This window comes from Leuresthes tenuis, unplaced genomic scaffold, assembly GCF_036924035.1.
Source record: "Leuresthes tenuis unplaced genomic scaffold, fLeuTen1.0.hap1 SCAF_19, whole genome shotgun sequence".
Classification (NCBI taxonomy): Eukaryota; Metazoa; Chordata; class Actinopteri; order Atheriniformes; family Atherinopsidae; genus Leuresthes; species Leuresthes tenuis.
Genome location: NW_027325373.1, coordinates 5,012,527 through 5,035,425, shown reverse-complemented (window position 1 = coordinate 5,035,425; position 22,899 = coordinate 5,012,527). Strand labels below are relative to the sequence as shown.

Below are 22,899 nucleotides of genomic sequence, written 5' to 3'. Positions count from 1 at the left end.
GTTACGAAAGGTGTCAGATAAGTATACTATTCCTCTCAAATGCCATGAGAAAACAATCAGATTTAAGTAAACTACAAGAATTTCAAATTTATCCAGTAATACAAAGTAAATCTTGCCTGAGCACATTTTTTTATTTTTATGGATTGCCATAAAATTGGGCAGCACTACTATAGTCTTTAATTAATTTTTTCGACTGAATGTTGAGAAAGAAAACAAACTGAAGGCCCTGAACTGAACCATCAACTCCACGCTAACACTGAGTTAAGGTTAACGAGTTATGGTTTTATGACTGACCGGATAGGCTGAAGCCAGATTGGTGCAGGTTACGGACGGGTTGGTTGGCCTGCTTGGCAGGTGAGGTTTTGGCAGAGGAGGCGGGAGTCATGGTTTTAGGAGTGACTGACACCTCACAGACTGGGCCATCATACAGTCCCCTGGGTACACCCCTCAGCTCAGCCAGCTGCATTGTGGGAAATAAAAGACAGCATTCATTGCAGTTAAAGCCTGACAAGCTGCATAGTGCCTCCAGTTTTCCAATTAACAATCGTAAGTTTTTTTTAAATTATACTGAATGTGAGTTGTGGTTTGAACATTGAAAATCCTTACTTTTAATAGCCTGAAAAAAGGATGAACAAAATGTCCACTCCTGTAGCACATTTTGCACATGTATTACAGTCAACATCAGACAAACATACTAAACACACATCCTAGCTGAAAGAAAGAAACACTTTACCCTGCTGCGAGCTTTTATCCTCTTGTAGACGTAGTCAGGGAATGGTTTACGAGCCACAAAACGTCCTGAACCCTCAGTGGCGTGCAGGTTCCCTTCCTCCAACACGATCTTCCCTTGGCTGATAACCACAAGAGGCCCGCCGCGCACCTCTGTGCCCTCAAAGATGTTGTACTCCACAGTCTGTGAGGAGGACGAGAAGAATACTTTCAAAGTAATGTTAATTGGAAAGGAGGATGAATCCAGCTCTGTATTTTTTTTTTTTAGTACAACAGATCATGATCATGATCAAACATGAACATCTGGGGCTAAAAAATTTCAGCCAACTGCCATAAATGGCACTTTCTCAAATAACCACCAGGGCTTGTTTACAGATGTGAGCCACACTCCACAGTTCAAGTGTTAAAGGCCCAAATATATGACAGAAATAAATATTTTCACAGCCTGGCAAAATAATGCCTTTAAAGCTAATTTGTCCCTTTGTGACAACTGTACGAGGCATTTATTTTCATGCCGCACTTTCAGCTAAACTCTTAACTTTCAGTTAAACATAATTAATGTTGGCGTTGCTTTATGTTATAAGTGAGTACTGTGTTTACTACCCTAAGAATGTGAATGTGTGCATAGTCTGAGTAAAAATTGTTGTATTCAGTGTTTTTATCTATTATCAGCTTACTGATAATGAAACTGCCAGAAACTATCACTACCTCCCATGGACCATCATTTGTGACTCTCAAAAGATTATCAGGCTAGTTTTCTTTGACAGAACCATGGACATCAGCCCATCAAGCCATCAATTTCATAACTTTTTTTGGTCCACGAGTTGCTGATGTCAGTTTTGGAGCCTCCATATGAGACACTGAGGGCTGTTGAAGGTGTGTTTCTGTAAAGAAAAGGTGAGCTCTGTCCACTTTTTGCAGCCCTAAGCATCGCACCCTCAGTAAAATTAGCTTGTGCGCTCCGAAGTTGTGTTCCTATCACTGTGAATGAGAGCCAGGGCCGCTAAACACCTGTAACTACTGCAGAGTGATTTGATGAGGGACTGAATGCCAATCAAACACTTTCCCATTACACTCACCGGTTAGCAGGTGTTTGTGGATTTTGACTGGTTTAAAAAGGACTGTGGAGACATGATAGAACAGAAAGAGGCACCAACAGAATGTTTAACCTAAAAGGCCCTGACGTCAGTCATCTAATTGCATAATTCATTTTGGGCTCTCAAAGCTTTGAAGACATACCCATGACGTGATGCAGCTGATATGACATCTTAAAAAGATTCCTTTGTCTGCTGATCTTTAGTTTATGCTTTTAAATGTTAAACTAGTTACAATTCTTGTCTGACAGCCCACAGCTGTGCTTCTGTGATGTTTTATTACAGCCGCTTATACCTCAGTGCCGATACATTAAGTCAGAGCAAAAATACCTTCAAAGCAGGGATACAGCTGATTTTCCCTTGTCATCGGGATGATGTAAGTGCCTGTAGCACATGCTGAATGCCCCTTTTAGTTAATAGATTTATGAAACCACACCCAGACTTTATCTTAAAAACTGCCTGAGCTATGTTGTTGGACTTATGAAGCAGTCATATAAAAACAGCCCCAATGTGTGGATTAAAGCGCAGTTGTGGAAAATGCTTAAATTATTTATTTCACACTGTGTTCAAAGTGTTCTCTCTAGCCCAATACTAATAAAGAAAGCACCAATAAAGAAAGTTGTTAGGAGGGGAAGGAAGGAAGTCAGCTGACAGGCACCAAGGCATCAGTTCTTGTGCCAAAAGGAAGAAAAAGAAGCGCGGTCATTAGAGTGGTTTGGAAGACTTACGACAGCTCTCTCCTAAAAGCCACTGGAGCTAAAGCTGAAGTCATGGCAATCTTGCAAACTTTTAGAGCCCAAAATGAGGTCACCAGTAGGTTGGTCTATCCCATGACACATACATTTACACGCTAAGCTATGAGCAATCTTTCCCGTGGTGCGTTATTTTCGGACAAAATGGAATTAAAAAGAAACCGAAGAACAAGATGGGATAAAGCAAAGAGATCGGAAGAACATACGCCGTAACAGTCTCTCTGTCGTTCTTACACACACACACATATACACAGATATTGGCCTGCTAACAATCATACGATGATGTGTTTGAGTTCTCTGGCAGATTTTATGGATGACATCACTCCCTCGACGCTGTGTGAGGCCCACACCCTGTTCAGCAGTTGAACAGACGACCATAAGTCATCCCTTACAACAAAGAAGTGGACAAACAAACCAGTCGCTCAGACTGAGTAATGACATAAAAAAAAAAAAAGAATCACCATTAATTACATCTGTCACATAGTAGAACGATTTGTGGTTTGTAGAAATATCAAAATGCTCTGTGTGTAATGCAACCTCCATGGCCCCAGTGCGTTTACATTTTTGGGCTTTGCTGTATCAACAATGGGCCGTGAAGATCATACCGAGTTGTGGCTCTTGGCAGAGATGATCTTTGTGACGTCTGGGTCCCAGAGCACCAGATCAGCATCTGAACCCACAGCAATGCGGCCCTTGCGGGGGTACATGTTGAAGATCTTGGCGGCATTGGTGCTGGTCACAGCCACAAACTGGTTTTCGTCCATCTTACCCGTCACCTGAAATGAATCAGAGCTGAGAGTGAGAAAAGCACGCTTTCCTCCCTTCAATCAATCCTTTTCTTCTTTGTGCCGTTCAGAGTTACATGGCTTTGCTTTGTGGGTAACAGCCCACACACTTATCCCCCTCCTTTTACCTCTGTTTTATTGTATATATTGTATATATATATATATATATATATATATATATATACATGTATGCTGTACTTCTTCACAAATGTATCTATGTATACCTATACTCAAATTCATAATGACAGATTGACTGATCAACAGCTAGATCGATAAATAGGCCCAAGAGAAAAAAAATATAAACACATACCACACATTTGTCCCAGATGATCGACATCCTCTCCTCGGTACCATTGACACCCTCAGGAATCAAGCTGAAGTCATCTTTTCCCACCGCACGTTGAGCAGTGTTGAAGGGACAGTGTGCACTTCCTGTCACCTGCAGGTCACCACTTTATGAAAAGTTACGCAGAACAAAGGGGAAAGGAAGAAATTGGTGTCAATCGTACTTCTCAGACAAAATTTATTTGAATCGCATTTTAGTGATCGGATCATACATACCAGGACAGCAGGGAGTTGAGATAGTCTGGTGTGGTAGGGTCAGGGCTCAGAGGAGGAGAGGTGACGTAGGCTGCTGCCTTGGCCCAGTTCTTGCTCCAGTAGTGTGAACCGTCTGTTCCCAAGCTAGCAGTAATGGGTTCTCCATAGACCACAGTGCCTGAAAGTCCAGTGCTATTAAAACATGAGGCACTACTACACTCCTGGAGCTGTAGTTACTTTATTATGAGGACTAACAATGCGCTTGAAAATTGTGTTTTGCAGGATATGCAGGTAGCATTGATACAAAATAAGATGCATATTTAGTTTAAGCTCCTTACCCTTCTTCCTGGCTTGAGCAATGACATCAGCAGCACTCTTGCTCATCACCTTGGTGACATACAGGGGGCAGTTTGTCTGATTGGCTACAGTCACAGCACGGTTGACAGCTTCTGCCTCCACCTGGTGAACGATGAAGTTTTCTTTGAGAAATGGGGCATTTTAAAATTGAGTTGAAACATTCCCACCACACTTTCTTCCTGCATCTCCTGTGTCATGTTTCGCTCACTTATGAAAACCAGATTTCCATACTGTCACTCATAAAAGGGAAAACTCCAGTCTGTGCGCTCATTATTCTAAAGTGTCGAAGCAAAATGGTCAACTTTTATGATGACATGAAGGTAAAAGAATTAAAACTTTTAAAAAAAATACAGAAAAGATAAATCATGGATTGCTTAATCAAGTAATAAAAAAGAAACGGCAAAATATGAAGTATAACAACAGAGAGTTGTTACAACCATACAAATGATACAGATATACTTTCCTTTCTAGAATTAGGTGCACTGACAGATTTAGCTTGAATAAAATCTAATTTAGTCAGGGTACATTTACTTTCCTACTCACAAACTACGGCCAACAGTCAGCAAATAGCTAAGCGGTTTCGCATAAACACTGGAGGGGTACACAGCTTGACGCTATCTAGCAAAGCTAAGCTAACTTGAGAGCTAAGCTAGCTGTTTCCCTCCACAAATATAAGCTGATGCAACCAGGTGCTGGCAGTGGTAGTTTCATATTTGACAGACCGTAGAATCTGTGTTCTCATCGAACTCTTTGCGAGAATAAGTATTGAACTATTCGTTTCACTGTGCTGCTGCTTTATTTCCTTAAAATCTGTTCTCTAGCCATAGCAAAAACAAAAAAGAGACTTTTTTTAAAAGCGAAATGACAACATGTTATGATAAGAATACTGTGAATTCTTCACTTTTGCCTATTTTTCCAGAGCGTCCTCTTTAACTTTCGATGAAATCATCAAAAATAACACCATTTATCCCAGTCCACATTTGATTAGCCTGAGGATCCGGAACATTAGCATGAGAACTTTTCTCTTTCGTCTCACTGAGCATTGAGTAATATGCCTTAAGGAATTAGAATAGGGGAGAGTTAAAGAAAGCTAAGAAAAAGTTTTACTGCAACACAGTGTGTTATCTTTACAACAGATGTCTTGAGGCAAAATCTCATTCTCTAATCGTTTTTTTGTATCTTGTAGTAACACCAGTCGCTAATTCATGTAGGAATGATGTGCTCTTATCTTTCATGGTTCAAGGGCAAGAATATTTACACTCATCTTGTTAAAGATGACCCCGAAGAGGATGTTATTTGCTAAGATAGTGAAACGCCAACAGCTTCAATATAAAACTGTCAAACACTTTAACACTAAGAGCTGTGAAAGCTGGAAAAGTCAAAAGACAAATAACTACAGCAAATACAAGGTGGAGATGAGCTGATCCCTCTTGCCCAAAAGTCAAAGCAATATTTCACCCAGTATTCAGAGGTGCCAGTCAGTATCCACAGTGCTGACACTCCTTCTTACCTCCTCAGGACGGCTCAGCACATGTCCTTCGGGCCCAGTGATCCCCTGCTCCAAGATCCGGCGCTGCTCCTAAAAACATGCGAAGAAAAAGGAAAAAGCACAAGCAAATAGGCTACCATGGGAAATGTGAAATGTTGAGTCATGTGCAGGTGCTCACATGTTCCTCATGAGCAGTCTTGGCAGAAAAAAAACTTAGCACAGCCATGACCCTCATGAATATTTATCCTCATCTGTTGACTATTAAGAGCTCAGATTTTGTCATGACGGAGGAGGAAATGATGCATCACGGCCCTTTTTGCTCAACGTGCTGGCGGCAAGCAGCACCTTGAGATACTCAAGGCTCAGGGCTGTTCCATCTAAAGCTGAATTCAATTAGGAAATCCAGCAGAAAACTGTCTGTTTATCTCCAGTTGGCATCTCACTTTGGTATGACATGGTGTACCTCAGCTACGATGTCCCCATTCTCAGCGTGAACCTGGGCGATGGCTCCCAGATCGCGGATCACACTGAACACCTCATACAGCTGTATTAAAGAGAAAAACACAGTTATGAGTTCATTTTTTAATCCAACTTGGCAAAGAACAGCAGCAAATTGTTACATGTACAGACCTGGAGTCAGAAAACATTTGGATTTTTCTGTAAAACTGACTTGAAAGATATTTACGTCGCTATAACTACATTTTTACAAGATAACGGATTTTCAGACAATAATCTATTTAGTAGTATGCAAAGGTTTGAGCACCTGTTGTCAGAGTTTCTTTGATCTGTGAAAGGCATTACGTCACAGGCAAAACATTTAAGCTAAATTAGGGTTACTCTCCTTTGGTTTTTTGTACAACTGGAAAAAAAGAAGCTGGGAAATGTTAATAACTCTCAAAACTTGTCCTTTCGATCAGCAGCCATGCACAATCAAAATAACTGAAGCCCACAAAGCAGGAGGAGACTATAAGGAAAAACTAAAGGTTGCTGAGGTGGCCAGTTCCTCAGGTTGTAATGTGATAAAGAAACAGCAGTCAACAGGAATGGTGGAGGTCGATAGTGAGGAATGGAATAGTATATCCAAGAAAGCAGCTTGAAAGGTTTGTAAAAAGGAAGCTCAAAACTCCTTTTTGAGCGACTTCAGGTTGACTAAACAGACTCTTTCAAGTGTTGGTGCAGTGTTCTACTGTGCAGCAATCACCTGTTTCTCCATGTCCTTCAGTCTCCCAAAACTCTGTGGATTGACTTCAATGCATGCAAAATAGTTCAACAACCTCACAGAACTATATGCCTTTGACTTTTTAGAATGGACGAATATCTGACTAATAACAGCTGTAAGACTTTTGGCTATAAAAAGCATTTACTAGCTGGGATTTCTGCCAAACAGGCCTTCAGGCTCCTTTCCTTTTTTGATATTTTGAAACTGTCAGATCAGGGACTTAAAGAACGTTATCTAGCTTAAACTTTAAAAGAAATGTTTCTTCTTCATGCCTTTTGGAAATCAGGTCAATGTTTAACTACAAAAAGTCACAATATTTGTGGTAAAAGAGAAACGGAGTCTGTTGTTTTTTACACAATATAAGCAAGCCTCTTACAGTCTGGCTGTTCACGCAATGCCATGAGTTCACAGAGAGTCATCCCCTCCCGGCTGCCAAACATGCAACAATAAAGACTCATCAGATTTTGACATGGGAGAGAAAATTATAAACTCAGACTGCACCACGCTGCCAGCATTCCTCACGCAGGTGCAAACACCAACACTGTTTCAAAGCTGCTTTCAAGTGAGATTAATTCATTTTGAACAATGAGTCAGAATGAAATGTGCAACCAAATGTTTCTTTAATTATATCTCTCTCTCTTCCAAGAGGAACATTCAAACTTTTGGTCAGAGACAAAGTGTTGCCAAGACAAACAAACTCACACTGTAACTCACGCTGTGTCTGAGTGTGATACCCAAACTTAACACTGATACAGGATATATTTTGCTCATCATAGGCTACTGCCTCTGCTCTCAATGCATCATGATGTGGTGATTGCCTTGGCATTCCGACTGGTTCCAATTAGTTATTTTCAATTTATGAAAAATATAGAATCCATCATCATTTCAAAGGCCGAAACATGTAAAGAAAACGTATCAGTTTTGGCCTTAAGTCTTCGTTGTTTCTCAGAAATACATTTCAGAGGAGATGCAAATGACAAGAAGATGCAGAAGATGCCTGACCTGAGCATCAGTTAGCTGGAAAATATCTTTATAAGCCAAGTAAGCCAGGAAAGAGTTGACACCTGTGGGACACAAAGTAAATAGCAGACAAATATACATATATATTAGAAACCACTAACGAGCCACATTGTGAGTTTTATTAGCATGTACAAAAGGACATAATACTTTGACAATGTGCTTGACAAAAGCAAACCGTAAAGTGAAATTTTTACAGCTTTCATAGCAATGTGGCGACATAATAATAATGACTGACTTCCACATACCTCAAACATTGCAGATCCACCACAATGTTTCTTTGCAGAGAAGTATGACCCCTGTGCTCAGTAGTGTTGTGAGCATAACCACCTCTAGAGGGCGCTAGTATTTATCCCCCTTTCTGTAGTTGCTGTGTTTCACACTCGTTTCTTTTTTTGTTTGTTTGTTAACTCATTAAAACACCTATGAATAATTCAAGATTTTAAAAAAGCACCTAACTCAAGGAATAAACCAGTGTTGTGTAACAAAGTTAGCAAAGAAACCATTTTTTACGTCAATATGTTAAGTAAAAAGGGCTGGCTCGAGACTTTTGTACAATACTGAATAGGTCAGTGCCTGGCCAAAAATGCAAAGAATAGCTTTTTTTTTTTTAAATATATATATATATATATATATATATATATATATATTATTCTTAATGAGATTTCCCAGCAGACAAAAAAGATGTCTCTTGGACGTTCACTAAAGCTAAAGGTCTTCTTCGAACAGACACCATACTCTGAATAGCATATGTTGCTATTCAGAGTTCACTCTTAGTTACCGGGATGTTATTTGAGAGAGATTTAAAGTCAGGACATTAAAGGACGCCTATATCTGACGTGACTGATTTTATGTATGTACATCTGAACGCATTCACGCATAAAACGTAATCAAATGAGCATTCTGGAAATATCCCGATGTCCTGGTGAAAATGTCATCTGGAGGAGGAAAGGGGATGTTGGCTGAAAGGCCAGATGTACATCTCATTCAGAATAGAGCACTGAGACCACATGACAACTCGTTACTTGGTAAAGTCCCTCCAACATGGTGGTGAGAATGTTGTAGTGGGAACCAATGTCTTATGGAAGTCCAGGGGACATCCCTTCTTTGCTGGTTTTAGAGCTCATAATTTCCTGGAAAATACTAAAAAAAGGCGTTGGTGACTCATTCTGCACGTAGAGGTGTTAACTAGTTCAGCTGCAAATGAAACACTCATATAGTGAAATACTTAAACACATTTTTATTATCCTCTCTCATGAACCTAAATTCAAAGAAGGACCTTGTGGAGCTGATAAAGAATGGTGGGCAGGGCCTGCTCAGACCTGTGGAGTTGACCTATCGGAGCAGAGTGGCATTTTTTGGCTTCTATTTTTACAAGAATCCCTTAAGTATGTGATGCAAATAGCACCCTGCTCCCTGTTTCATGGGAACATAAGTTTGCTTTAAAGAATTTGCTGCAGTGGGTGTTGGACAGAGATTAATATGTGTTCATCTCTTTCAAAAATCTGATCAGAATGCCTGGAATAGCTTTAAAAATACTTAATTTTCTTGTCTAGTTTAGTCCCTGAATGGTTCTCTAATGAATTCAGATAAATGGAGGGTGACTTTGAGTTGGTCCTACCGTGGTCCTTCACGAGTGCCTCCATTTCTTCCTGCATTCCCCTGTGCCACTCAGTGATGTCGACATGCAGCGAGTAATCACAGCAGGACTTGCTGTCGGCCCATTCCCGCCACTGCTCAAAGGCAGAGATGAGGCTGACGCCGGGCTCAGGGACCACATGGTCAACTGGATACGCAAACACACACACACACGGACACAGTCAGGCAGAAACTCAAACAGTGATTTTAGCTGATATCATATCTAACCCAGATCGATTGATGTTGTGAACAGACTTGAGCAAGACAGATTTAGTTCACACATGTCAGTCAAACATGTTAGAGAGGAAATACGCCCACATAGAGAACAGTGATTACAACTCTGTCTTTATGTTCACTGTAGATTCAGCTCTATTTCATTAAGCCTGGACCAGACAGAATGTAGCGTATAATGTAATTAATTGTAAAAATGTGTCCCGGTATTGCCTGCGAAATGGCGCCAGTCATCAGTGGCTGCTGTACATTATGTCCAAGTTCCAGACCTGTGTGACTCTGGCTGGGTCCACGGCAGCCAGTCAGCTTTTAGCCTGAGGCGACAGCGGCATGCAGAGGGAGTTTGTTTTGCATCCCGGGAGAGGACGGTGTAGCTGCTGAATTAGCAGGAGGAGGGCCCGTGTGGCATTTAGAGAACAAGTTTTCATTTCAATTTATTTTCTTTTTCCATTCCATTACCTTTTTTAATCATTGTAGTCTAGTACATATTTGAAAAAAGATGAAAACTTAACATTTAACCACTGTTACAGCTGAGATTATATATTGGATAAGATAATGAATAAGAACATGCCGTTCACAACAGGAACAATAACTATAGCTGTAAAAGGTGACACCAAGAATGCAAACAGAGGATGAAACTGGGCACTTTACTCTGGAGTGTCAAACCCAGAAGGAATATGCTGATGGAAAACTGTGAAAAACAGGGATGGGAGTCGAAACACGATGAAATCCAAAACAGAAACACACAAATATGAAACCTGAAAGATTAACAGCCTTTGGGAAACACAGGCAACTAATCTACTGTGTCCATGTGTTCAAAGAGAAACTCTCCCTGACTCAGTATGACTTCTTCATGGCTCCAGAAACTAGATGGACTGCTTCGTAATGTGGCTCAGACGAGAACAGTCCTGGCATCCGTCCTGTTCTCATTAGGAAACTTTCCATTAGAGCCAATCAGTGACTGAAGAATCGCTGCAAGAACCAAGGACTGCTTGGATCCATTTGAACACTAAACTAACAATTTACCTCACAGTTGAATCTTTGGTCATGGAGAGCTTTTTTCCAAATGACTTACTGATCATGGTGGTGCCGCCGCCCAGCGCCGCCTTGGTCCCCTGGTAGAAGTCATCTGCAGACGTCATGCCCCGATCTGGCATCTGGAAACGTGTGTGCACATCGATGCCGCCCGGCATCAACATGCGACCGTGGGCATCGATGGTTTTCACCCCACCGGGAACAATGAGGTTTTCCCCAATTTGTCTGAGAATGGAGAAAAGAAACTGTTGCTGTCATTCAGTTCAACTTACAGAGTGTTGAATCACACCATATTTCACCTCATGGCGCTCAATTTAGAAAGGGTCAATAATATGGAGAGAAACCAGAATATGCCATTTGAATAAGCACATGGTGGCAGCGCTGACTGATTTCCACTCCACATTTGACTCTACAACCTAAAAGCAGAGTTTTCATGAACTGCCTAAAGAAAAACCACTAAACTCACTTAATGACTCCATCCTCCATATAGATGTCAGCGCAGAAGGACTGGTCATCGTTCACAATCTTCGCTCCTTTGATCAGAAGACGGTCACTCTGGAAAGCAAAAAAAAAAAAGACAGTTACTTGAACCATTCTTGATTAAATCGGTCGTGTTTTTGAATGCGCAGCTACTAAAGCTGTGGGAATGGAGCACTGCATTGGGTTTGGGGATTTTATAGACCTATAAATATACTCCTATGAGGTTGAGTATCCGATTTGGCTTGATTGGATGCAGGATTAAGGGCATTTAATGGAAGTCATTTTGGGAAATGTCACATAAAAGAGTGGATTGGCACTCGCAACAAAACAATAATCCTCCGCAACCTGCCAAATTTACACGGCTTGCTCTCTTCATGATAAAGACCACATGGCTTTGCGATGCTTTTTTTTTTTAGCTGATATTGGCTCACTTCTTCGGCAGACACACACGCAGCGATGCCCAAAAACACAGTGCATACACTCTTAATACGTGGATGGAGCAGAAAAGGCAGTGAAACAGAACTGCATGTTGGAGCGGCACTGAGTTTCTAGTGGATGTTCAAACTGTCAAGCGGGAGTTACAGAAGGAAACAAGAACAGCAATAAATTTTAAAAAAAGGATGCAGAAAGGAGGGAAAAAGAGGAAAGGAGAAGAAGAGGAACAAAGTAAAGAAATTCAAGGTTTTGATTTAAGATTGAAATTCAAGACTCTAACGATAGCCAAAGCATTTAAGAATAATCACAAAAGCAAAGATTTTGTGATAAACTTAGTAAGAAACATTTACTTTCTTCTGATAAGAGAGGGGAGCAGCTTGTTTTCCAGCAAAAACTCCATCTATCCATCCATCCATTTTCTAGACCTGCTTTATCCAATTGTGGGTCTCGGGGGGTGGGAGGGCTGTAGCCTATTCCAGCTGACATTGGGCAAAAGGCAGTAAAACCTGGACAATGACAACGATCAGCAAATTTTCATCACTCCTCCTCTTGCTGTTGGATCAGTTCTGCTCTGCTTAAACAACAAGTCACATAGAAAGACAGATACACCCATCCGTCCTGTTCACATGGTCAATTTGTCGCAGTAACAGACATGAGAACCAGTGAGAGAACGGACCGTGTGATCAATCATCCATTCCTGCTACTGCACCAATTGTCCCTGTTCAGGAGAGTAGGAGGCAGAATAGGGGAAGAGGAGGGAGGGGGGAGGCTACCACCTCCACTATCGGCCCCTCCCTGCCCCGTCTCTCCCTTGAGTCACCCTGGGGGCCCGGGCCCTCGCTCCAAAAAGGGAGTGGCAGCTCTGGTCACAAGAACTCCAGCATCAACGGCTAACAAAGGCTGCTCTGTTCGAGCTGCTGCCACTGGCTGCTGCCTGGCCAGCAGCTCTGGCCCGAGCACAACTGCTGCACTGCCGGCCCCCAATCCTGCACCTTCAACGCCATGTACAAAATTCTAATATTTTCATACATTTTTTAGATAGATTCAATCAGATTTCTCTGCCCCATTTGTAGAAAAACAATTTTTAGAGCAGGTGGATTGTGGTACCCGATAGAAACTGTTTCATACACAGAGTAGACTTTCCTACATTTACAACTAAACCCTTAAAACACTGCTAAATAGTAGGTGTTCACTACCTTTTCTTTATTTGTCAGTTAGCAAGATTATGCAAAAATCTACAAAACCAAGTTTCATTAAATGTAATAAAGACTCTGATGCACTTTTGTTAAAATTGCTAAATAAAAAAAACCTCATGGTCTTAATAATGCATGGTGTTTTGACTTTCAGTGAAAGACGATCTGTGAATATGCTCATTTCTGCACAGCCTCTTCAGTTTGTGGAAAACTAGCTATGCTACATTAATAAAGAACAAAAAACAATTAAATGATAACCAGCGGTGATAATTCACTTACTGAGCTTAAGACTAATAAGAATTTCACAGTGGCACCCGCTTGTACTCACTGCATCTTTAGCAAGACAACTTACAGAGATGCCCTGAGTGATTGACCGAAGGAAAGTGGAGCAGAGCGAGGGCCTCTTGAGCGATGAAGACTGATGCTGTTCTAGTCAATTCTCCTGGAGACGCCACGGGTACGAATAGACATGTCGGTGAACCAGCAAGTTTATTTTTCTAATGTGTTATCTCTGTTCTGCTTTTAGCAGTTCCTGCACCCAAGTGCTAAGCCGGCCAGTCCTCTGCCCCGAGCTGTGAGTCAGCAAGTCAGCTTGGGCCTTTTGAGATAGAAGCCCCGGCCGGTGGAGGCCTTACTGCCCCAGCAGCAACAGAGAGATAACACACTGAAATAAAAAAAACTCGCCACCTGACCGACATGCCTGCCGGAACTCTTGTTGTGTCCCGCAAAAATGGTTGGAGCATTGGCAGTTTTCACAATTAGCTCAGCGGCAAAACCAAGCTGTATTTTAGTCAAATCAGTTTAGCTAGTCAGTCCTTAATGTCAGTCAGTCCCCCAATGTTGGATTTTCAATTTACTTTAAAAAAACATTCCACCTGTTTAGCTTAGCACTTCTCAAATATGGTTGATGAATCCATCAGAAAAACTGCTTTTTTATTTAATTAAGATGTTCTTTGGTCTTCCTTCAAAACCTAGCAACACTTTACCTAACTATCAGAGGGTCATGACACCTTGAAACATATAAGGTCATCTTTTTCTGACTCCAGGTCTTCATATTTTTTTCCATTCTCAAACTTGGAATCTTCAGCCTCAGTCAACCCCTATTCCAATGATATCATTTGAGAATATTTATTAGGTTCACAGGCAGCTGCCTCCGAATCCAGATGAGACTTCAATCAACCCTTTCTTTATGAAGTTACAAACAGAAAAATTCTTCTAAATATAGAGTGAAGAATCTTAATGCACACACTTCAGCTGGCCAAGAAAATGTTTTGCAGTTGTCTTTTGAAAGGTGTGGCCACACTCTGACAGCAGTGATGGAACTAATGCAAATAGATCATGTTGTAATCTTCGATCTGTGTGGAGCAGACTGCCCTTTTGGAGCAAGTGGCCTCGCTGCAGCCCACTGTTGGCATGTTTTCATCCCAACGATTGCTTTGAAATATGCCGTTACATCATGTGCACCATCATGACTGTCATTATCGCATTAGTCACTGCAGTTCGCCAAGACGTTACAGCTCCTGAGTCAACACTATCAGCATGTTTTTTCAGAATCAATCAATTTGATCGTTGTGGTAGGGTGGTAGGGATGATTCTAAAAAAGTCTTTAATGCAGAAAAGTTTGAAGCTTTGGCTGCATTTCTCTGACAATGTAACTGGATATTGGGTCTGGGTGTACTGGATGCGTTCCAAACATGACAGTGACCTTTCCTGCATGGGAATCTCTTAGAGCGCTCACAAACAGGATGTGGACAAATCTCAGTGGGTTCACTGTTTTCACTCCAGACTGCAATGTGTAATGTCATTGATATTTTTCCACTATACAAATGCGGTTTAACTACTGAAAAGCTGCAATTAAAAAATTATCAGTTCAATGTTTAGTCACTCAAATGAAGTCAATAAGTTCAATTTCTCTTTTTGATTTCCATGTCCTTCACCAAACATCCAAGTTATTGTGAAAATGAGGGACTTGGATCTGCAGAGGCAGAGTGCTCCTCTGCACTGCAGGTTTAAACTGTAAAATAGCACAAAAAGTCCACCTTCTTCTTTGATTAAAACAATCAGCACAGCAAAGCCTTGTCTCCAGGGACAGCTTCACTCTTTACAGCAGGTGAGCTCCCTGTTGCCTTCGTTTTCCAGGTCAGTATTCTGTCAACGCACAGTACTTAATCCTAAAGTGGCGCCACACTAGTGGTAACCTGTTACAGTAACGCTGGTCATACTGTGCTTCGGATCGCTTGAGATTTTTTTGATTAGCTTTTTAGTGGGGGGGTGAAAACTCTCATTTCTGAAACCTTTTTATAAGCCTGTTTGGATGTTGTACTGTTGGAATGATTTCTGTTGGCTGGCTGTTTGTAACATCTGTAAAGATGAGTAAACAATGCCAACGGGCGATTAGGAGCGACATATTGAGCATTTCAAAACCCAATTCGTGCCATTATTTAGTCTCGAAGTCGAAGCAGAAACATCTAGGATGCAGGACAGGAAAACAGGGGAGAGCAATAAGGAGCTTAAACCATTTCTTCCACTGATCATCACGTGGAATGTGAGATCACTAGCAAATAAACATCTGGTTTTAGAAATACAGGCAGACAGAGACTGCAGACAGACAGAGAAGTAAAAGTAAAGGAGGACGGACTGCAGTGCTTGCTGAAAACAGAATCTTGTACCTGGTTACTGAACTGTTGGCTGGGAGTTTGACTCCAAGTTGTCAACTGAGAGTTCATCCATGTTACCTGCTGACGCTGCATGTGATGTCATCAGCTTGGTTGTCGTGGAGCTACAAACACAATACCCCAAAGCTTTCATGGCAGTCTCTGGAGATTTCAACCCTGCTCCTCTCTCTCTGCTTAATTTCCAATATTCCGAAAGTTTGCCAACTTTCATCCTTTTTTCCAAGTTAAGAATTTAGAATTGTAGAAATATCTTCTTTTTTTCCCTCTGGAGCAAACGTTTAAATTATTAACTTAAACACACACAAAAAAGTGTCAATCTACAGGGAAGGCTGGGAAGACCATAAAAATGTAGAAATTATTCTGTCTTTGTTCAACAACTTGCCGTAAAGTTGGTTTGTGTGCTATATGCCCAGCAAGACAAGAGAGTTATTGTATTTTTGTAATGCTTGCAGCTGAGATGAATGCTGAATAGAGTAATGAGACTTAACTACAACAGCTGCATGCTGAAAAACCAAAACACTGAGCTAAGAGATGCTAAAATGTTCCAGAGAGCTGAGGAACCGAGTGTTCATCATTATGAGCATAACATTCATTTATAACTATGTAGCCTTAACACAAAAATTGGTATAAGTTAGTTAAAAAAAAATTGTTATAAAACTTTATTAAGAGTAATATAATAACCCTAAAGAATCCTGAGATGCTCCGTTGTCACAGACAATCAGAATCTAGCATTATTAAAATCAGGTTGTGCATATAGCTTTATCATAAAACTGAAGAAAAGAGAAGCTTGGTCACTGATTCTTCTTTTAAAAGAGGAAATTTTTAAAGAACAGACTGAATCAGCTTAGGTGCAGAGCAAACGTCTGCCAGAGTTACATGTAACCCGGCAACGTTGTGTGTTGTTGTGCAGATGGAAAATATCCTGGGAACATTTGTGAAGTCAGGTAGCCAATGCTGCCAGGTCACACAGTCAGCACTATGAATTATGTGTGTTCTGGACGGGGCAACAACCATTCATGCCACCAAAACCATCTCCATAGACGTTCGATCGTGAAAACACACAAAACAGAAGAGTTGGTTTCTCAGAGCAGCCAGAAAAGAAGGAAAGAAAGTAAATCACCAAACAGTAAAAGGTAACGTTACACCTTGGCAACAAAAATACAGATCGATCTAACACACAAACATAAAAACAGAGACCTGCTGGAGCTTTGGATGGAAGTGTTGCATCAGTTGAAATCAGAAGAGAAATACATAGTTAAAGGTTTTTAACATAAATTAGTCTCGCTGATTTACTACAAGCCATTTTAGGATTAACAATTTACTAAATTTCTCTTTGATTACGATTAATTTAATTCTGTCACTGCTAATGCTAAGCTAAATAGATCCTCTCTGGCTGAGAAAGCTGAAAAGTTCTGTCTGCATCCATATAGAAACAGTTATTTTGCTATAACAGTTATCTCAATGAGAATACAACAGTTCCTTCATTTCTCTTTAACCGTTAAAATTGCCCTTCTGAAGCAAAAACTGTAAAGTCTCGCTTCAACAGAAAACTTTGCCCATTATTTCCTATTAAATTCACTTCAATTCTAGTCCTTCATTTAAATTCTACCCTCTAAAAAAAACACCCATTATTGACCTGTTCCTGTACTCTGCTGCGGACACTGAGCAGCCGGAGGCACTGTGACTTTGTTACTTAACAGGATCCTCCTCCACTCAGGAGCTGGGTACAATGGTGTTTGTGAACATGTTTTCTCTGACTTCTGGCTTTATGAATGGAGTTAAGACTGACTCTGGGCATCAAAAAACGAGGCGAAGCCGGTGTGTGGCTGACTGGGACGCTGGCGTGCTGTGTGTGAGGAGTGTGAGGAGACTCTCCGGGCTGCTCTGCACTGTGAGACAACTGCATGAGCAGGCCACCATCAGCAGGAACTGCGCGCACGCTGAGCTGAACCGGAGACCACTGCTGTGCTGCAGGTAAACTAGCAGACTACCTAATGATCTGCAGAGGATTGTAGCCACAGAGATGTTAATCCAGGACAGTCTTACAATAGAAGCTGTCTATTTTTAGCCTCAGCTTCACCAGAGGGGCCTTCAGTTTCCCAAAACAAGCATTTTTGTTCTGTTCTTACTTTGCTTTTATCTGTATTAATATCTTTCATTGTACTGTGAAGCATGTCGAGCCCGGCTGCTCTTGTTTAGGGGGAAAAAACAGGCATCAGCTCTGAGAAAACCCCTAATTTATTTTATTTCTGACCACTTAGAAAACCAATTACTAATGAATTAATAGCAGTAACCATAATAAAACTGCAGTCCGGCAGCCTGGTCTAGATGTTCATTTCTCCGGCACACCTCTGATCTCTGCTCTGACGGCTTAGCTGCATAAATCTGAGGTCACAAAGAAGCTCCAGTTCCAGGTGGTGAACCTGCAGAGGTTCGTTCATATTTAATGAGAGCTACCAGTAGCAGCTGACCTGCTGACTCCATCTGGCTCGCTGTGCGGACACCAGCACTCCACCCATTGTGACTGGGAAGTGAGTAAGAAGGATTTAACATTTAAATTCAATGTAATATGTAACTTAAACTGATCTAAGAGGTGCATGCGGACAGGCGTGTCACACACTGATTTTCTTTGTCTCCGCTCTGGCCTTTTTCTGTCTCGTTTTTATTAAATTTAACATTCATTTCCTCTCCAGCGTCTGTGCGGTTTAATTAGCTCATATGTTCCTCAGGCTCTGTGAAGCAATCCAACGGTTGTAGCTGTGTTACCCAAAGCTTGCAGGGACTCAGAACCAATCACACTGCTGAAATCTGTGAGGTGACCAACACGTTGATCGGTTTCTTTCCTGACAGAAACGAGCACAGCAACTTTTTAAGAGGAATCAGTTCTGTCTCTGACCCACATTTTCTTTCATGCGCTGCTCAAGAATAAGCAGTCTATCCATTTAGGCCTACGACACCTACTAATCCTCTGATCTGTCCACCAACCAGCTGCTGCATCTCAAGCAGTTGAAAGAGAGCGGAGAAGAACAATCACACAGTTCAAAAGGTTTCTGATTTTCATGAGAGAGAAAAAAAACACACACCAAAAGATTCAGCACGGTTGTAATAAAAGCAAAATATTCACTGAACATTGAGAAAAGATGGAGGCTTTTTTCTTTCACATAGCAACATACTTTTGGTATTTCTCCACATACAAGATCATTTACATAAATCTTGGTGTGTGTTTCGACTGTTTTACTTACTCTGAGGTTTGTGTTGATGTATTTATGCGCGTTAGCAAGACTACAATACTGTGCAACGGTCTTGGTCCACCCCTCGTTCCTCGTTCTCCTCGTATTTTAGCTCCAATCAGAAGGACTTGTAATATTTTTCTAAATGTTCTTGAGCAATAATTCTCCAGGCTTTCTGAAGGTCTTTCAAAGCTTCCTTTGGATGTTGGCTACGTATTCACTCATTTTCAGTCCAGTCCTTGTACCTGACCATTTTCAGAGGAATGTGTTTTTTTTGTTTTTATGTTTGTTAAGCCCTCTGCTCTGACCTATGAATCATTAAAGCATGAAAAAGTCACCCAACTCAAAGGATGAACCACTGCTGTGTATATAGGAGGAAGCTTTTCAAACTAACTCTAAATTGTATCTTTGACACATTGTTACAAGCAGCCCATCAAAAGACACAAAATGTGTTCACAGTTCTTCGGTTGCATCAACAAAAATGGTAAGAACAAGAGACGTTGACAGAAATTTGTACTTTTGCACCAACAAGGTGATGATGAGTTAAACTGATAACTTAGCATAAGTCATCATGATGTGCAATGTGTCCTTAAAAACATTGAGGAAACCTGACAAGTGGTAACAACTATCTACAGCAGATTAGCAGTATCTGAAAGTGATGTTCGAAGTAACAGGAAAACAATCCAGCTAAGGACCTAAGGGATGCACCTGGACTTTCACTGAAGCTTCATCAGAAATGGTCTCCATGGAATGGTGGCTTGTCAAGAAGCCAGAGAAAAGGCTGAGCTATGCCAAATGACACAAGAAGTGGACTGAAAATCAGTGGCAACAGGTTTTATGGAGGGATGAATCCTCCCCAGAGCCCGGACCTCAACATTATTGAAGCAGTGTGGGATCATCTTGACAGATAACAGAACAAAAGGCAGCCGACATCCAAAGAAGAGCTTTGGGATGTCCTTCAAGAAGCCTGGAGAACTATTCCTGAAGACTCCTTAAAGAATTAACAAGAAAGCTTGTCAAAGAGTTGTGTTGGAGAATTAAAGTGCTCATACCACATAATGACTTTCAAGCATTAGAATTGTACTGATGACTTGCCTGATAGGCTGTATTTTCCTTCATGTTTTCACAGGTTTAATTAAATCACTGCACCTATTTCTCCTTTTTTGTGGCATGAAAGTCAGTCTCCAGCTTACCTGACTGCTTTGAGCCCCTGATAATGATGGCTCATATGAACGCAGCCTCTTGTGGGGATATTCTGAGTCATTCCTATAGTTATTACACTTAGTGACACTGCCATGTAAAGACAGTGACCTCCTTCCTGATCAGCTCTGCCTACATACATCCTCTCCTCATTACACAGCTGAAAGAAAAACACTGAAGGAAATAGGACCCACTGTCCCCTCCCTTCCCTCGCTCCCCTCCCCTCCCTTCCCCTCCCCGTTCTCTACTTTCCATTGAACCGCCACCATCCCTGCAGCCCCGCTATGAATTCAGGGAGATAATCGACTCCACACTGACATAGTTGATACATTTTAACTTAATCTGCGTCTCTAAGGATAAATTGAAACAAGTGAAGGCGGCTTTCCAAGGTGGAAGAAGGGCCCGTACGGAACAAAAAACCAAGCCGGGTTCTGAGCCTTTGCAGCGGATGCGGGGAAGCATTTGCTCTACCAGTTGGTGTGCAGTGATACCCGGACACCAGACACACCGTCTAACAAAGAGCAGCGGCGTGAAATCTCAACTGTCATGCATACCACAGACACAGGGAGCTGGACTGAGTGGGGATCCGGAGCAGAAACATGCATCCTAACAAATAAAACCTCAGGTTTATCCACACATGAGCACTTGACGCACAGCCGCGGCAAAAAATCTGACATTTTCGGCCACACCACTATCTCAGTGGCCTCGTCGATTCGCCCGTGGTGAAGCGCGTTCAGTGCCCGAAAATCTGATTTGCCATATAAAAACAAATCGCATCAATAGAATGCTTTAAAGAAAGCAGCCCGTACGGCGATGTCCTGCGGATCTCCGCTCAGATTTGTGGCGGAGCGCAGCGGCGCAGAAACCATGCCGCCCCGGTGACATCCTGCACCCACACCCACAGGCCTGCACCACCCTGCACCGGACCCCACGCTGGAATTCTCCTCACCTACGTCAACATTCAAACAGCCAGGCACTCACTGTGATGCGGGGGATGTTTTTCTTGCCCTGATATCCAGACATCTTCGCCGGTGGTTCGTCTCGCGCTGCGCCTTGGACCGCTATCAACTCAGGATGTGCGGATTTACTGCCTGCTGCCGGGTTGCGATGAGGACGACGATGATGAAGTGGCGTGCAGTTGATCCTTGGGAGGCCACAAATGTGAGGAATCAAACTTATCTCTCAACTTCTCGTCGCTACCTGACAGCCTCCCGGTGTCCACCGATGCACCAAGCCTTTCCTTCCCAGACGGAGTCAGACAAGAGGGGAGGGAGGGACCGCTAAAGAGCCTCTTCCCCATAAAAGAACCCCACGGAGCATGCGCAGAGCCTCGCCCTGCTCCATTGACAGGAGAGCCACTAATGCCATCAATTGCTCTCATGGATTAGGGGGAAGGCATGGAGTGCAGCCTGCAAACACCCACATGAAGAAACACCCAGCAGCCATCTTAACTCAGTTCACTTCATCTGTTGCGGCTCAGAGTCTAGGAGTTTTTGTCAAGGCAAGGAAGAGCTCAGTCAGTGCATTCAAGCTGAGATCTGTGCACAGGCGTGAGGAACTTGTTTTAGTGTGGGTACCAGTGATTTAAACTGTCACAAGATAACTCCAACATGTGACAAGAAACTGAAAACTGCTGGGGCCACAGAAGGCAGGAGTCTATAAGGCTAAAACAATTTTACATCAAATAAAACTGATTTGCATTGATGGACAAAGCTAAAAGGCTTAAGAGGAGCTCTATTCAGAGTACAAGAGAGGAAATAAACCAATGCATCATGCAATCAACTGCATGATATACTTATTGTCATATTAAGCAGTGGTTTTGCTTATGTCTTGTTTCTCTCATCTGTAACATGAAACACTGGAGCAAAACTAAGTGTGTTTTGTACTCAGAGAGTACGTTTTAGTTCTTATGTGTTAAATGTGTTATTTGTAAGGAAAATAAAGTCTATGTCATGTTTCAGATATTAAAACAATGCCATTCGTCTCAAGAGATCGTTTTTAAAATTATGCTGAAGTCTATAGCAATAAACTGTATGGAAGACTACATCCACCAATGTGATGAAAATAAACAAAGAAAGTTCCAATTCTGGCCTTATAAAATAAAATATAAAATCCCCCCCCAAAATCCAATATTCCCACTGCATCGTTGTCCAAGTTCCAAGCTTGTTCATTTTATTTGCCACTGATCACACCCATGATTATCAAGGGAAGAAATTGTTTCTTCTTCACAGTTGTGAAAAGGATGAGATACTAAATCAGAATTTTAAGATACAAACTTGGATTTTTGAGAGAAATTAAATGCAAAGTCAGAATTACAAAATAATAAGTCAAGTAATATGTAATACGGATTTTAAGATACTGAAGATGAATTTTGAAATAGTTGCTCAAAATTCTAAGATACTAAGTCAGAATTCTGAGATACAAAGTCTAAACTTTTAGAAATCTCACAATTTCAAAATTTTTCATAAACTATGATGAAATATAAAGCCAGAATTCTGACAAAGTGGGACCGAATTCTGAGACTGTGATTTAGAACCTTTAGATAATATCTCAAAATTATGAAACAGAAAGTTAGTCTGCTATTCTAGCATCTCAGAATTTTAAGATACAGCAGAATTCTGTGATAGTATCTCAGAGTTGTGATTCATAATTCTGAGATGCTAAACCTGAAATCTGAGATACAAAGCCAGAATTTTGACAAACTTACTCAAAAGTGTAAATAAACAGTGGTGCAAATAAACTATTATACTGTTGTTCATTGTCAAATACTCATCAGAAATGTATATATATTTCACTCAGA

The 22,899-nt window shown here is 41.4% G+C and overlaps 1 protein-coding gene across 3 annotated transcripts in view; it reads right to left on the bottom strand.

The window, feature by feature from the left end:
• Positions 1-22,899, bottom strand: part of dpysl2b (dihydropyrimidinase like 2b) — a 29,653-nt gene that overhangs the window by 4,820 nt on the left and 1,934 nt on the right. For 2 of the 3 annotated variants that reach the window (XM_072371305.1, XM_072371306.1), the window contains 12 exons: positions 11,353-11,441; positions 10,927-11,111; positions 9,604-9,768; positions 7,968-8,029; positions 6,210-6,290; positions 5,768-5,836; positions 4,239-4,359; positions 3,922-4,078; positions 3,671-3,812; positions 3,181-3,351; positions 734-913; positions 295-460 (listed from right to left, as the gene is read on the bottom strand). In XM_072371305.1, the coding sequence (XP_072227406.1) occupies positions 295-460; positions 734-913; positions 3,181-3,351; positions 3,671-3,812; positions 3,922-4,078; positions 4,239-4,359; positions 5,768-5,836; positions 6,210-6,290; positions 7,968-8,029; positions 9,604-9,768; positions 10,927-11,111; positions 11,353-11,441 (1,588 nt within the window). Of the gene's footprint in view, positions 1-294; positions 461-733; positions 914-3,180; positions 3,352-3,670; positions 3,813-3,921; positions 4,079-4,238; positions 4,360-5,767; positions 5,837-6,209; positions 6,291-7,967; positions 8,030-9,603; positions 9,769-10,926; positions 11,112-11,352; positions 11,442-21,080; positions 21,418-22,899 lie in introns of those variants that run through there. The other variant, XM_072371307.1, reaches the window with a different exon arrangement.